This window comes from Saccoglossus kowalevskii, chromosome 14 (assembly GCF_978046115.1).
Source record: "Saccoglossus kowalevskii chromosome 14, keSacKowa6.1, whole genome shotgun sequence".
In the NCBI taxonomy this organism is placed as follows: domain Eukaryota; kingdom Metazoa; phylum Hemichordata; class Enteropneusta; family Harrimaniidae; genus Saccoglossus; species Saccoglossus kowalevskii.
Genome location: NC_140654.1, coordinates 20,619,768 through 20,636,244, shown reverse-complemented (window position 1 = coordinate 20,636,244; position 16,477 = coordinate 20,619,768). Strand labels below are relative to the sequence as shown.

The 16,477-nt window shown below is 35.7% G+C and overlaps 1 protein-coding gene across 1 annotated transcript; it reads left to right on the top strand.

Moving 5' to 3' along the window:
- Window positions 1-2,256: 2,256 nt before the first annotated feature.
- LOC146734549 (beta,beta-carotene 15,15'-dioxygenase-like) lies at window positions 2,257-11,695 on the top strand. The gene is made up of 9 exons (XM_085507514.1): window positions 2,257-2,294; window positions 4,623-4,778; window positions 5,108-5,313; window positions 6,892-7,043; window positions 7,912-8,013; window positions 8,175-8,369; window positions 9,984-10,131; window positions 10,330-10,476; window positions 11,658-11,695. The coding sequence occupies exons 1-9, from the start codon at window positions 2,257-2,259 to the stop codon at window positions 11,693-11,695; spliced, it is 1,182 nt and encodes a 393-aa protein (XP_085363640.1).
- The last annotated feature ends 4,782 nt before the right edge of the window (window positions 11,696-16,477 follow it).

Below are 16,477 nucleotides of genomic sequence, written 5' to 3'. Positions count from 1 at the left end.
TTTACTTCATTCAGGTAATAATTTAAATAATTCATCTTAGAAAACAAAATTACTTTAATTTATATAAAATGTTAATTCACTATTGTGATTCTTTGAGGTGGTGAGTAAGAACATGTCTTAAAATGCCCCCACCATCACATTTCATTCCTAGAAAACTCGATTTTAAACGTTAAACGTCGTTACGGAAAGCACTGTCGTGCACAGACTGTAATATGAAGCGTTACCCGGGGCCGCCGATTTGACTGGTGTTTATACGCTAAACTTGAAAGCAACGTAAAATTGTCAGCCTCTTCTCTTTTTTTTGCGACTGTCCTCAGATTACCTTAAACATTCGCAGTATTATTTTTATAACTATTCGGAAAAACCACGAAATGACAGTTCATATCAAGTGGGCTTCATAGCATAAGTACAAGCTGCTGATGAGGCTTCTGAAATACCCTCTGATTCAAGTCCCATAGACTACCAATATATTGCACAACACAAGTCCAAGGCAAATATGACTGGAACAAAAAACATGTTCTTTACTTTCTACTAATGACTGAGAATTTTGAAAAAAAAACAATGAAAACAAATACTTTTAATGACCTCATCCATGGCGTTATCAAATTACGCCCTCTAGTGTCACGATTTTCACTAACTTCCGTTTTACTTCGCAGCCAAATGTTGCTAAACAGCATTTGGCCGTTAATAGGCTGGAGGAGACATTTTATCACCTGTTGGATACTATATTGTTTATTTAAATTTCAGTGCACTATATGTAATATATAACTAATTTTAAATGTTATATCACAGAAATATAACTTGAAATAATATACGGACATGTTTTTTTACATAATATTTAAAGTCAGATTATGTCATTACTTAACTTATTACAAATGCGTTTGCATTATATAATTGCAATATAATTTCATTAATATCACTTACAGATTTGGGATGCAACATGCAACAATTCGTATCGTATCCAGCATATGGGGATAACATTATCAGCACTGTTTCCGCAGATACAGCAGCTGACTGTTGTTTCGCTTGTACAGAAGAAGCTTTATGTACAATTTGGACATGGCATTCTAATACACAAATGTGTTACATTAAGAAAGGAAATCTTAGTCCATTATCTTCCCCTATGACAGCATTTTCAGGTACTCCAATGAATATATAGATTATATTTTGCAGCCTCTAATCAGTGCAGTAAGAATCTAACCCCGGTAAATTCGAGAAGACAAACAATGTACATATTATTCGTATTCAGCATGAATAAATAGCACGTGTATGTTTGAACCATATCATGATGTTGCAAGAGATTGTTGTCGTTGAGATTGAGATGTATTTGTAAAACTGGTGTGAGTTTATCAGAAAATATTGTATATATTATCTGCCGAGGGTATATAACAAATTACCTCCTTTGGTGTGACAAATAGCCACTGTCAACAACGGCAAGCCAAATTAGTGTCTTTGATTGGGTTCTTTTCGCACCAACCAACCATTCAAATCATAACACACAATTGAGGGGTCAATATTTGAAGTGGAAATAACTTTGTTACAAGTTTCCTACACATCCACATTTAGGCAATACATATTTAATAACTCACAACAACAAAAATACAACACATAGATCCACCTTGTAATATCACTGCATACTCTCATTTTCTATACACGCGCCGCCAGTGTTGCTGGCCGTGGAAAGTGTAAATTTGAAAGAAAGTATGACGAGTGCATGAATAAACGAGAGGGAGAGAAAGCTCGAAAATATTTTAGAAACGTTTGAAGCCCTGAAATATAGAGTTAATTAGCAACGATTGTCAACACGTTACTGCACTGGCGCACCATAAAACCACTAACGCTCTGGTAATCAGAGTAATCACATTGCCACAAGCACACATAAACGCAAAACAGAAGGCGAAATGAATGGTAAAGCAAAATAGAAAGTGTTCACAACTATTAACCATGATTATTGTACAATCCAAATGCGATCATTAATACCTAAAGTGACAACATATCTACAATATTCTCGCTGATATACCCCTTTTTCGATCCGGTCGTATCTCCTCCGACCGTGTCTCTTAAAACACCTGAAACCTGGCGTGGGAGGCAGCTGTTATATCTATTGTAAGTGAATGCGTGCCGAAAACTTAAAAAAAAAATAACGGCCTAAAAATAAAATATTCTGACACGTCAGGGATACCTGTGACACTGAGATACTGGGTCATCTTTGTTACTGGGCGAGTAGAATTACCAATGCTAGCATTATTGACCACGATGCCGTGTTTGTACAAATCATCCTTACTAGCTCTATGGTAATACGAATATGCGATTTAGCAAAAAAATATCGAATCTGTTTTTATATATAAAGTCACTGTATCAAAAAAAATCATAAAATGCAAGTAAAAATATAACCAAGATCTTAAGTTTGGGAGGTCCAATTCCCTTAACTCATGCCAAAACGACAAATGTTATAACTGAAGAAACTGGCGTATAATGCCAGTCGAAATGCAAAATGCGTTGAGCACGACTAAAAAGAGTAGCAACAGCATATAGAACATGGTTACCGTTTAAAGGCTACTATGGGCTAAACTGGCTATTCAAGCCGAGCACAAATAGTTTTTCCAATCGCATTCAGAAAAGCCGCCTACCACGCTGAAACTATACCCAGAGGGACCGTGTCTCACTTTCGATTCGAAATCAATGAATAGAGCCAGTATGTGGAAAAACAATGGCTTACCACCAAAAAAAGTGTTATCCCCTCCACTGGCAACGAAAGTAGCAGCTCATGTTGGCATGTCCAGCCAATCAGTAACGAAGCTTGCGAAATGCGAACCATCTGGGCACAATAGCGACCAGAAATAAGTCAATCCCCGTAGCGGAATAACCAGCGCACCCATGGTTCCAAACATTTGCGTGTGCCGAAGGGTCTGTCCAATAAGATGAACTCGACGGAGTAACAAATTGTTTTCAAGTAACCGATGTTGTGTAAAAGCGTCTACTGCCTCCATATGGGAGCACCAACAACGGAAATTAAATCTAGCGCATGCAACTCGGCATGCAGATTTTTCCAAGTTGAACTGCGACTTTTCTCACCTGCGTTCCACATACCGTGGAGTACAGAGTCACCCTACTCGACAACTAGCCCCCCACCCCAAATGCGACGTTTGAAGCGTCCGAATATTCTAACTTGTTTGCGTGTGGTATGGGCTACAAGGGTCCGCCTTGCAAGCTACGTGCATTATTTTGTATTCCAAAACCGAAGTTCGACAATGGCGGCTATCAACAAGTCCACAGTACTAAATACTGAATGATTAATTTGCCTTGTAAAAGACCTGGTTTTCTGCACAGCGATATTGCCGACACTTGCCCGTGTGTCACATGTTTAGTTGAAACCTTGTTGTGTGACAACTCTGAATCTGACCCGCTGTCAACGCCCACTACGGTTAAGAAATTGCAAATAACGGTGTACAGTCTAGCGAGTCTGCACAGTCTGCTCCATGTCGGAGCACGGTATCTCTGTTCATTTACTAAAATACATCAAATCTCTAACCTCGGCAGCGCATATAGATGCGGAATGAAAGGCCTAAAAAATAAAAAATAATAAAAAATAATCGTTTTGCTCTCTCTCCGCTCAGGGAAAATGATTTAAGATCAAACTTGAATAAGATTTCTTTTTGCTTCAACGTCTCCCGGGTATTTTTTATGTCTTCACAGCAAAATATGTTCTTAAATGCACCTTACATTCCCTGCACGCAAACGGAGGCACAATGCTCTCCCCGATAGCAGTGGTAGCGAGCAAATCTGCAATGTACCGCTGAACAAAACAGACATTACGCTTTGCCCACAGATTATTCCTGACAATGGCAGGCTCGGGGTAGTTAAATAGGGAATGTCTGAATTCTAGAAAAAAGTAAAATTTAAAAAATACTGAAAGTAAGTTAAAATCATTGACAAAATATTCACATTGCAAACAATTTTAGTTGGACTAATAAAATTATGAATATGTATTTTCCATCTAAAAGGCATAAATATGAAACCCCTTGTACGGTAGAACTATCTAGTCTACATTCGACATATGACCCTATGTAAATGCGTACAGGAATCATTACGTAACGGGGCTGACGAGTTTAGCGCTGAAATAATGAGATGTCTTCTGCGTGCCGATAACGTGTGTGAAAATCAATTGACTTGAGTGATCTACGAGAAATATAAACAGTTAGCGAAAAAAGGTACGTGTAAACAATTGTCACAAAACTTGGAATCATCAAGTGTTATCTTCCACCTGATTTGAAGTACTACGGTAAGTGACATTCAGTACGTCATAACTTTAGGCTTGTATCATATAACGTTGTACTCCTAACTTGAATATTTTTAATAGTTGTCGTGACCTTTGTACGATACAACAGTCACATTTTTTACCAACACCATCGAAATAATTCAAGTGTTGATTTCATTGCGATTGCAAGGTCAATTATCCTATTTTTTCCGGGTCATTTTCACTGTCTCGTGGATATGGCCGTATAAATATAGGCACACTTTCATAAGCCGTTCCTAAACACGAATTGGTGATATTGTTCACAAAATACATGCCCACATATTTATTTTCTTAATTTATTTTCTTAAATAACAAATTGTAATAGTGGAGCATATCCGTTCAAAGATGTTAACTTCGGGCTGCCTCCATATATGGTGAATTTGAATAATCCGGCACACGAACACACTGACGCTGACGGTGTAACACTGTACAGTTCTGCACTCATGTTTGATATGCGTGATAGTGAAAACATCAATGCGTGGTATGTATAATATAAAGTAAAATATATTGTATATAAGTGCATATTGTTATTGTGTCACAGAAGGCGCACTAGCTCTGCAAAAAATGTTTACAAGTAATAGGCACGAGACCATGCTTTGTGTGGAGGTTCCCGAGATGAGTGGATTGCGCAAAAATTTAAATGTATAAAATAATGTGCCCGAAAAAGATTTCGCAAAATAAACCACAAACAACTGATGCGTCAATATAATTGTGTTTGTACAACACAAACACAATTACTTAATTAAATAATTTATTCATTAAGTTTTTGTGCAGTGTCGTGAATAAATTTATTCATTAATATATTCAAAGGCGAATGGTGTATAAAATCCAGAATGACGAACGGATACCATTAGCGTCTTACTTAGCAGGCGGTCCCTTCAATCTGAGCCAGTGTGTGGATGATGGTTACCCCGACTTTGATCTACCCGGTGGTTACCTCCATTCTTTTGCTATAACTGAGAATTATTTTATTATTCCAACATCGAATTTGTTCATGGATGTATGCAAAAACCTACGTGAGTTGACTATATTGTTTAACACATTGGTATTTGTATAACAAAATGATATCACCACGAAGTCAGACTTTTTTACAGAATACACAAGTACTGAATAAATAATCATTCCTCACTTTTTTTTCACAAAACAATTCTGTTATTTAAACATTTATGCACGTTTATCATGGACTTGAATCTTTAACATTTGTTCACTTGCTATACATTGATGTTTTTTTTCAATCGATGTAGATTTGTTAGCGTGGTTTCGATAATCAACATTATCATTCTGCACATGTTTTTAAAGCTATGAAATTATTGAAACACAATTTACAGACACTGTGAAATTCAACTGGTTCGGGAGATCATGATGCGTGATTCCCTTTGAAAAACATCATTGCCACGTAGGGATAATTCTGAAGGGCGACTATGAATTCGCACATTTTCTGAATGAAATTTTACGCATACAGCACAATGTATATTACAGTGTATACGCTGGAAAATGCATCTCAACACACTATATGTTTACTGCTCACTTGATTGAATGGAGTCAACTGTGGCCTTCTTCAGTGAATACAAATGATAATGAAATTGTATCATTATAACTGAAAATAACAGGCAAAATATAAAATGAAAACGAAATAAATCTCAAAAAAATTGAAATTGTAACATAGAAAACTAAAACAAATGCTGTAAAACATCATGCCGCAGGGGTAGGAGTGTATGATAGTAGCTCTTAGCGTATGATGCGCCCTCACTGTCCACTATTGATCCTTTGGTGTATGGGTAGTTTGCTTGCAGCCATTTTTCCATCGAAATGGTTCTAGTTTTTTGCGTAGCTTGTTTTCGCATTTATTTATTTTTTATTACGCCTATAAATAACATGTCGTTTATAGGGTGGTCGATGCTATTGAAATGTATGGCTACTGATGTGTCTAGATTGAGTCATACTGTTGCAAGGTGGTTGTTAAATCTGTCGTTTCTTTGTCTCCCCTACGTATGTGATTAAATATATTACATTTCTAATGTTGCATTTTATGTGATAATTTATTCTGATAAATGCTAGTTTTGTGTGAATATTTACATATTTAACATCAAAACCTTCAATATTAAACAAATACCACGTTCCCATCTTTACGTACTGAATCAGTCACTAAGTTGTCAAAAATGCCATCTCGGATCAACCTAATGTTACCTGTCGGATCAATATGAATTCTGACATAATATTTTTTAAATGATATGCAAATGTGGTGAATATGTCGTCTATGAAACATAAATTATACAAAGTGGTTGGATGATGGTGAACATGATAATAGTAATTTGTGGAGTTTTGTCCATATATTGCCAGGTGCATTATTTATTTGTGTTAAACTGAAAACTATTGTTATTAAGTATAAGTGTTGGTGACATTAAAACCACTGGTTGTTCAGTTCTTGCTAATTATTTTTGAGGAAGAAAAAAAACAGGCTCAACGACACATATATATATATTGTTGGACTCTGTTTTAAAATAATAAATGGTTATTTCCAGTGAACATGTTATCAATTGTACGTGGTAGAGCGTTTATAACATAAACTATTGACTGAAAATTTCCTATTTCAGTGTCAGACCCAGATGATCCAGTACTTCCCACCTTTCTGACCGGTTATGAATTTCGATCAGATATTCCGACGAGATTTGTCTTCGTAAGCCGTGAAACCAACGACGTAGTAGGAGAATTTTCCACACCAGATGGGTTGTTTATAACACATCAGGTATGAAAGACTGAACTACTGATGTAAGGCTAAACATTATTTTAGATACATCATTTACAATAAATAGTTAATTTATCAGGCGAAATATTATTATATATATTTATTTATGCCGACTGATAGTTTAACACAATAGCTCAATTCAGCTGTACAGGTGATTGGTTTGTATTCTGACGTAGAATTCTTATCTATACCATGGCATTTCTAAAACTGAATGTTATGAGTGCATATGCTCAAATTTAACATGATGTGTGAATATTGATGTGCTGGTAGCAAAAGAATTCATTCTGAGCATTATCCATATATATTTATTAATATAAAATGTATAGACTGGAGACATCATAATTGCCCCCCAAATCAAGCTGAAACTCTTTTTATCAGCAAAATTTACTTCTAGAATTGCAGGAAATAGCTTTTCAAAGGGTCTAGACTTCAACATTTTTCAAGGTGAGCATGCCACCGGACCCCCTCTAGTAAGTTCGCGCCTCTGGCGAGAGGAATAGTGAGCAGATCTCGCCCCACCATGCAAAGTGTTATGCCGCCGCCTCTGTAATTTGAAATTTATTTAACTATTATTTACGCATATAATCGGCGGGAAAAAATGCAAACATTTTTATATTTTGATTAAACATACTATAGTCCACCATATATTAAACGAATCAGATATTATTACTTTAACACAACATACAAAAGCAGAGTTGATTTTTTGATTAATTTAATCTACTAATTCTGTGTTTTTCATTATTTGTCGATTGTATAACGGGAAAATATCGTTTTATGGTAAAGTAATGAATCATGATAATAAGCTATCACTATTGAGATATATACATGTGGATAAACAAAGAATTGATGATTAATTTGTGTGTTGCAGCTCAATTCTTATGAACTGGATGGCAAAATGTACTTAGATATGTTGACATACTCGTGGGATGTATACAGATATTTCGATTTGGAAGAAATTGTAGCTGGACCAGTAAGTTATTTCATAAACATCAATTTGCAATGTTTCATGCAAGCAAATATTTTTTAGCACAACTATACATTAAATGTTGGCGATCTGCCTATAGCTACTATTATAATTTGACAAACTTTCTGACTAAGTTTTGCAATATTACAATCATTGTTTGTATCTAGGGCACAAAGAGAACAGTGGTAGAGCGGTTTGTAGTTGATATGAATGATTGGACGCTTATTGACAGAATTGATCTTTATCCATCGGGCTATCAAGTTGTTGATTTTTCAACCATCAACTATTATAATTATAACACTAAACCCTACACGTATGCGTACATGGCAGGCTTAGACCCAGTACCAAATACGGTTATCAAGGTAAGTTGATAAATTATTTGTATGCTATACAAGGATGGTACAATGCAGTTTAGTGATCGCAACGATACAAGGTCAATGGGAATACAATGAGCCCGTTGTCTCTTTGGCAAGATACATATGTGTTTAAATCCCGCCAGTGGTAGTAATGAACAAGAACTGTTTTTCTGCTGTTGTTCTTCTCGCACTGTTATCTTTTGTCAGTAAACATCGATTATTACATGGATGCTAACAACCTATTGTTTGCTATTCACATTCGCTTGTTTATCTTGGTGTACAGCCTCACTTTCGTCACAAACTAAAGAAATTGTGATTCCCCAGTTAAGTCACAAATGTCTTCAGAATCTATCTCCGACTGCAACAAAATGTACCACCTCAATAATGAATTGAAGGTGTTAATGTATAAACGCAGTTTTTTTTTAAATGTAGCTTTATTACATACAAAACATGCTACACATTTTAAAAGACCAGAGCATACATGAGTTTATGAAATGTATTATCTTCGTTTTGGTAATTCAGTTGGTGAAGGCGTTTCAAATTCGACTAGCTCCCAGAAATTATGTCAAATTTACGTTTAGGGAATAATGTTTGTCTTCGTTGTTGTTGTCGTCGTTGACTCCGTCTCAAGTTTTATGTCGTATGGTTACAATAACACAAACATTTATTTTTCCTTCCTTTCAACTTGGATATTATATTAACTAGCCCACGAACTCAACCAAATTCAAATATGGAACATGTTGTATGTTTATTTTTCCAAAATATTCTTTAAATTTCAATTAAAATAGTTTTATTCCTTTGGTTACAATAACCGAAAATGTTTTATTTGATCATCTTCAAATTTGAGAGTCGGTTTCGTTATGAAATTCTGGTGCAACTATCAATTGTAATTTTCAAGGATTAAGTGAATTAAACGTACAATCCACAATTCAATGAGCAAAACTACAAGAGAACGTGGATCTTATAAGTAAAATCTTATAAGCTAATCAACTTCCAACTTTCCTTAATAACTACAAAATACAAGTTGGGAGAATGAGTTATGTGTATAATCGTTCACCCAGTACAGCTTTTATGGACACTTATAAAATGGTCACATCTATCACATCAACGGATCGATTATTGCTTTTCAATATGTAAATTAGTGGTAAAGTAAATGTAATACTAGTAGTATCCGACGTCGTCTTTTACACTAATTATATTTTGTAATAATTATTTATAGCCTTGTTAGTTATGCGAATTAAGAATATTTTTAGTATGTTCCACCTGGGTTAGAATTCCAAAATGTAAACAGCGTTAAACCATAACTGTCTACATATACAAGTGCCCACGAACATGTATATATTATATAAATTAAATAAATACCCTGTACCCAATAACCGTGAATGTGGGACATAACATCAAATTGGCGTCGTTTTACTGAATAAAGAATAAATCATTTACATAGGTTTATGGGACCGGAGTTTTAAATGTTCATAATAATTTGGTATTAGTTCAATCTTAAGTTATGCACAGGTGTGCTGACGTTGACTTTATATTGACTTAAACACGAACCCAATTATATTATATTTATACACATATCATTGAGATTAGTTATGAATATTTTTTATTTATTGCACACAGTTGAACGTTGAAACAAAATCAGCACTGTATTGGGGTCCATACGATGGTTTGATAACAAGTGAGCCAATATTTGTCCCTACTCTTGACGCCGTTGACGAAGACGATGGTGTTGTACTTGTCGATGTACTGGACACACATACTGAGACAGGTAACGCTAGCTTTGTATTCTAAACCGATGTATATGATAGCCATGTTAATGCAACATATTTATGTAGTTAATGAGCAATAACTGTCAATACGAACATTCACGAAGCCTGAATACATAGACAAACATTATTTACCTTAGTTAATTCGAGCTATATTATGTTTTACGAGGTAAACCTAATGAGTTACGTTCGTTTTACAGGAATGGTCATAGTGCTGGATGCGAAGGATTTCTCCGAGATCGGCAGGGCGATTTCGCCTGAACTTTTGCCGTTTGGTTTACACAGCAAATTTGTTGCTCAGAAAGTGGAGATGAAAGAGCCACCAATATCTCGTAGCGGGAGTGCTAGTATACAATTCAATATTTGGATAATGTGCTATGTCTTTCTATTGTATTGTACATATTGATGATTCATTGGCATATCTAATAGTATGCAATGTCTGCAACACAACTACAACAATAAGTGCCAAGTTTTGCTAAACGTTTCGACAGGTTTATTGAAATATACATATAAAATACAAAGTTAAATTAGAATATTTTACAAGGAATAATTAATTCATTAATAGTTGCTGAAACAATGTGCAGATCCATGAAACGCCTAATAAATTGTCAATAAATTATTCTTTAACTGTAGTTTTTTAATTTTCACACGCAAATGTTATGAAATGTAGATTGCGATATTTTCCATCTTTTGTGTAAGAATATATGCTGTTGATTCACAAACAGATAAAATGATGCTTTCAATGCCCGTTATGGGCTGTTCAATCATATTTAAGTCATATAGAACACTTTACTAAATGGACCTTAATTGGACCATTAAGTTTGTTAAGTTTTTACCCCGGGGGCGGCAAATGCTACTACTGAATGGAATTACTAGCTTGCTGTCATGTTCCACTTCGGACCATTATTCAGTTGAATAATGACTTCCTTATAACTTGCCTCATATGTCTATCTTAATATTGTACAGTAGGGTGTGGTATGAAGTAATATGTTGCTGTGCAAAGTCCTATGACGTGGAAATCTGGACAGTTTGGCCTCACAACCAATTCAGGCTCCTTCCACCACCCCTCTGCTATCCCATGTTTTCCTCTCAATAACAGATTCTGGATTGAAATCATGTTTCAAGGTATCTAATCTTTCTTCTATATTGGCCTGCTCGTTTCTCAACATGATCATATGCTAACTTGCATTCATCAGCCTGGCATGTCTGCCATACATGAGGAAGGAAGGGGAGATATTCTGTTACACCACTTTTTCTACAGTTATTATTATGCATGCACTAAAGGTCCAACATGCTGTCACCAGTCCTGATTCTGTTCTTCAATCAAAGAGCTTAACATACCGAGGAAATTCTCATTGAAACACTCATGTTGGCAATTTTTTTGTGGAAGTCATTGTCTTGTATGAGACTTGGCTACACATGTCATTTCAAATAGATGTTAGTATCACTCCAATTTCAAAATTCCTCTCACTCATGGTCTGACTTACTCGTGTTTCTGCTGCGAATTTTGTTGTTTTGTTCATTGTAGGTAGAGCTAAAGCACGTGAAGTCGTGAGTTCTCATTAGCATATCCGATCAGCCTTTTTCTAGAGTGCGGTAATCTATGCTCAACATCTCAAGTGACCTTGTAATCTTGATATTAACCGATGGAAATTTAGCTCTCCCATCAGCAGTGACTCTGCACCTGGCACACTTTTATAGGATCGCACTTTTCTCGCCACATCTCTTGTCATCTTTCAGTGCATCATCAGCTTTACTGGATCTGTGCAGCACACTATTTCTCAAACCTAGCTTTTCCCATTCCTCAAGGGCAGTCTCCACATCAGCATGCTCAGCTATGTGTTCTCTGTTATCAAGTCTGCACCCATTCAAAGAACTTGTACACTCTTTCAACCACTGATCCCCATGTCAGGTATCATATATTTTGAGGCACTTGACAACCATAAGAACTTGGTTCAGCTAATGCTGAGGCAATGCAGGTGATGCTACACACAAAACTCCGCACCTGGCATTGTAACCACCAACTGACTCCGGCATACAGCAATCACTTCTCAGATGTCATAACCTCTTTCTTGGGCTCAGCTGGTGGTCGCAAATGGATATTTGCACTCCACAGTTCACTCCAACTCAGGCTTATGGACTGCATGTTTGTTCTTATTACCTCACGTGACATATAAACCAATAGTAATTCCATACAAGGGCATTGCTATTTTAGTAACATTCTTCACCCATTATTGTTTTCACATCTTTTTCTGGCATTAGCCATACCTGCAGGGCTACAGTCATGGCAAAATCTATCCGTACTCCATCTTTGGGAACATTATGCCCTCACCTCTTTCCTGAAAAATTGACATTTATTAGCTACAACCTTCAAACAATTGTCTCAGCCTCTCAAGATTATCAAGGAATGAGACACTACATACAACCACATCATTTTGTTACACTAGACATGTCCTAATTGCCAAGTCAGCAAGACACTTCCCATCACCATTTGAAAGGGGCTGTTTCTCTTTACATATGAATAATGTAAATTTGAATTTGAACACTTTCATTTAGATTATCTGGTGTAAATAAATAAATACAAAGGGGCTAGCGCTGCCTGAAAGACCCACATGAAGACTGTTGCACTCAACTGATGGGACAATGTCACACTCATCCATACTCATTTGCCAGTAACCAATTTTTACGTCAACAGTTGAGAACCATTCAGCACCCTTGTGCATCCATGATCTATTCTATCCTGGGTAGTGCTTAGACATGAATAGCTTCATGTTTAACGAATGCAATATGGGCAACATATGAACTGTTTAATTCCCTGATTCTCCACTGTCTAGCATTCCCCTTAGGATCTTTTTAACACACATCTGGTATACATATTATAATGCAGGGCTTTGCTATATAAACTATAGCATACTGTTAAACATGACTAATTTTTCATTTGTATTTCAAGTACATGCGTTGGATTGGCCTATGTAGGCGCGTCCGTACTTCTGCCTATATCTGTTAAAGCATTGAGGGATTATCACCTCGTGCAAGAGTACTGGAACACAGAAAGTATGACAATGCTAACAGCGTCACCGACCGTCTATGGCTGGGGCAGTGAATCACGACAGTGAATAGTTGAAAAAACTACTAAATGCCATTGGACAAAGTTATATTAAATCATCTATAGTAGGGCCCTACTATACAATTGTTTGGATGGGCATATTGAATTATATGGGGAGATTGAGTTTTGGGGTTATGGTTCAGGTCAGGGGTGAGGAACTCTGTTGTTATATTTTTCTGAGAGCTCTATATAATTAATCTATTTATTGAGAACTTATGTGTTTAATTTGCTGTGTCAAAAGGGAACCTCTCAATCCCATGTATTGCATCAAATGTTTATGGGTAATTGAGTCTGGCTCTGTCCACTAAATAAATGAATGCTTATCTTTCCCCTGTCGCGCTAATCCTGAAGCACAGCCTCTTTTGTGCCCTTGAATGTGACAACATTCGCTTTACCATTAATTTTAATTATAGTTATTTTATTACCATAGTGTACTTGCAGTTTGCTCATCGTCATTTTCTTGATGAAAGTTAGCCATCTTAACCTCGTCGTGTGGTCTACCGTTTCTTGTCTATGGTATATTTTCTTTGCTTTATTGTACGTAAATTTACATATTCAGTGGTATATAGTATCAGCAGCAAGTAAACCATGGACACTCATAATTCTTGACTGTACACTGGTGGACCATAAGTCATGTTTTTCACTACATGTTGCTAACAACATTTCATTGTAGACCATGGTGGTTACTGGGAAGATATCCTGCCCCCCCGTTCTTCGAAGTTGATGTTTATATTACAAAATAAACAATTAGTGCTGGAATTTTCTTCAGCTGAATACAACAGAGAATGACGAGTACTTGGGCTCTAGATCTGACTTCTTTCTCCTGAAGCTTGGACTATATTAATAGGTTTGCAATGAATACGATGCAGGTTTGATGGACACGTTGCCCAGGCACAGTGTAGATAGTAGAGTTATGTCGTTCACTGTGAATAGGATTTCCATTGAATCTTCATTAACATTGTAGTAGTGTTGTTGACATTGAACCTGAAATAAATATTACTAAATAAAACAAATACCAACCGTATGTACCTGCATGACAAGTGTATCAAAGTGTACCTGTGCATGATTCAACTCAATTAAATAACTAAATACAACATAAGACGTTAATTTGGCAGCCATACAGATTTATGCAAATAAGTCAACCATTCCAAAAAAAAAGTGAAACAAATTCCCATGCTCAAAAATGGTTAAAATGACACCTCAGAGGAATGTTATAACATAATAAAGCTATTATGATAATTCTGAAATGTGAAAAATAGCTGGTTTTAATTTATGCAAATTAGACAAACATTCACTCCGTATATTTTATTTGACTTTTTGTATGTGGGTCTGAGGACCATTGCGGAAGGCATACTCAATAAAAAAAAAATCTGTTGCAATTAGATGACAGAATTTCCTATTATTTTTGCAAAATTGACTGGAATATTTTATTATAATATTATTTAATAGGCTATTTGTGAAGCTGTATACAACATTGAACAACATTCATACTAAAAAAATAACTAAATTCGAGTAAAATTATGCATGATGAAAGATTTATCTTCAATCAATTAATTTTAGGTTCGATCATGTATTAAAAATGTTATGTTTACGTGGTGGCCATTCAGTCATAAGTGCGATTAAAATTTATTAATAAATTTATTTATTTATTTATTTATTTAACACTCTCAAATATCTCATAAATCCTTGGCTTTATTTATATTGCGAAATTACTGCGTTGATAATAACCATAGATGTCAAATATTTTTACTTCTAGATTGAGATACAGTTTTTCATGTCAACATTATTGAGCTTCTGGGAACTGACACAACACAGGTCCGATAGCTTTCAGTTTTTCTGCACGCCATTATCCTAACTTATATTGGCTTAGACGTAGTTGAAACCATACTCACTCGGGTTGAATTGGAAATAAGGTTTTCAAGGTCACCCCTAGTCCTGATCCATTAGAGCTTTAGTCACCTGAACGAAAAGAGAAAACGATGGTTCTCACTATAAAATTTAGCACCGAGTACTCATACTGAGTATACCCTGATATCAGTTAAAGCTATACGTGTACAGTTTTTAAATTTGTAATGTGATTTGACCTTTCGATCCAGACTATTTATCATGGAGCAGTGGTGATTCGCATCTAGTCATTAAATATTTTAATGTATTCTAATTCTCTCTATTCATAACAATTCTTTAGAACATCGACCCAGACTATCTCTTTGAGCAGAGGTGATTCCCATAAAGTGAATCAATATTGAATAAGCCTTTGTTAGTCAGTAGAAGATTTTTTTTATGCAGTGACAACAAAAGACTAAGTTATGTATCAGACGATAAACTGTTTACTTTCAGACTGTTGACTGGTTAGACAACCACACTTATGGCTTATAAAAGAAGAATCAAAATTGGTAAGCGTTTTTAAATCTGTCTTGTGTAGTTTTTGAGGTGTTTCTAAGGTTATCAGCTTCACAGAATGAACCAGATTTTCGACTTAGCTTGCAACGGTGCATAAACGAACAAATCTTTTGAACTATTTTCAAACATTTTTAAAGTTGTCATGTTACAGGACTGGCTGTTATGTGCCTGCTGTCTTGTGTAATGTGGTATTATTATTGGTGCCGGCGAAACGGTAAGAATAATATGTATGATGTACGCTGAATATTATAAAGTATGTATAGGATGAAACCTGACTACGCAGCCTCTACTGGTATTTCAGCGCAGGATGAAATGACGAGTCCGCAGATGTGTTACACAATTCGTTGCGTGAGCGCTGACCTTTTGGAATGTGTGGTCACTGTTCTCAGACAGTCTGCATACTAAAATTAAAATCACGTCCAACATGTACGTAACATTTCCATAATGATTAACTTATGAATTTTCAAAATCTAAAACCAAAACAAAAAATAGATTGATATAGTGCCCCAAAGCAATTGTCAATTTGTCCTTTCATATTTGGCAGAATAAAAGTGATGATCGGATTCATAAAAAAACGATTACTGGTGTTATCAACTAGCCTGGTCTTCTTAACAACAAACCGTGTAGGACAACAACGGAATATCAGCTTTGATATCATGTAAAATTTGGCAGACGAGGTCGAAAAGTCCAACTAAATTAACGAAATAGTCAAAACTCAATATTATAAAACTGGGACGAAATATGCTACAATATCATTCGAAAGACTAAAAAATCACAGTGACACAAATGGCAGGCTTGAATGTATGCAAACAATGGAGACAACAGCCCCGCTCCTCCCTTAA

Coding starts and splice junctions, on each gene's coding strand:
- LOC146734549 (XM_085507514.1), top strand. CDS start 2,257: ATGCCGTGTTTGTACAAATCATCCTTACTAGCTCTATG. Junction 5,314..6,891: donor GGATGTATGCAAAAACCTAC/GTGAGTTGACTA, acceptor TTCCTATTTCAG/TGTCAGACCCAGATGATCCA. Junction 10,477..11,657: donor ATCTCGTAGCGGGAGTGCTA/GTATACAATTCA, acceptor TGTTCATTGTAG/GTAGAGCTAAAGCACGTGAA.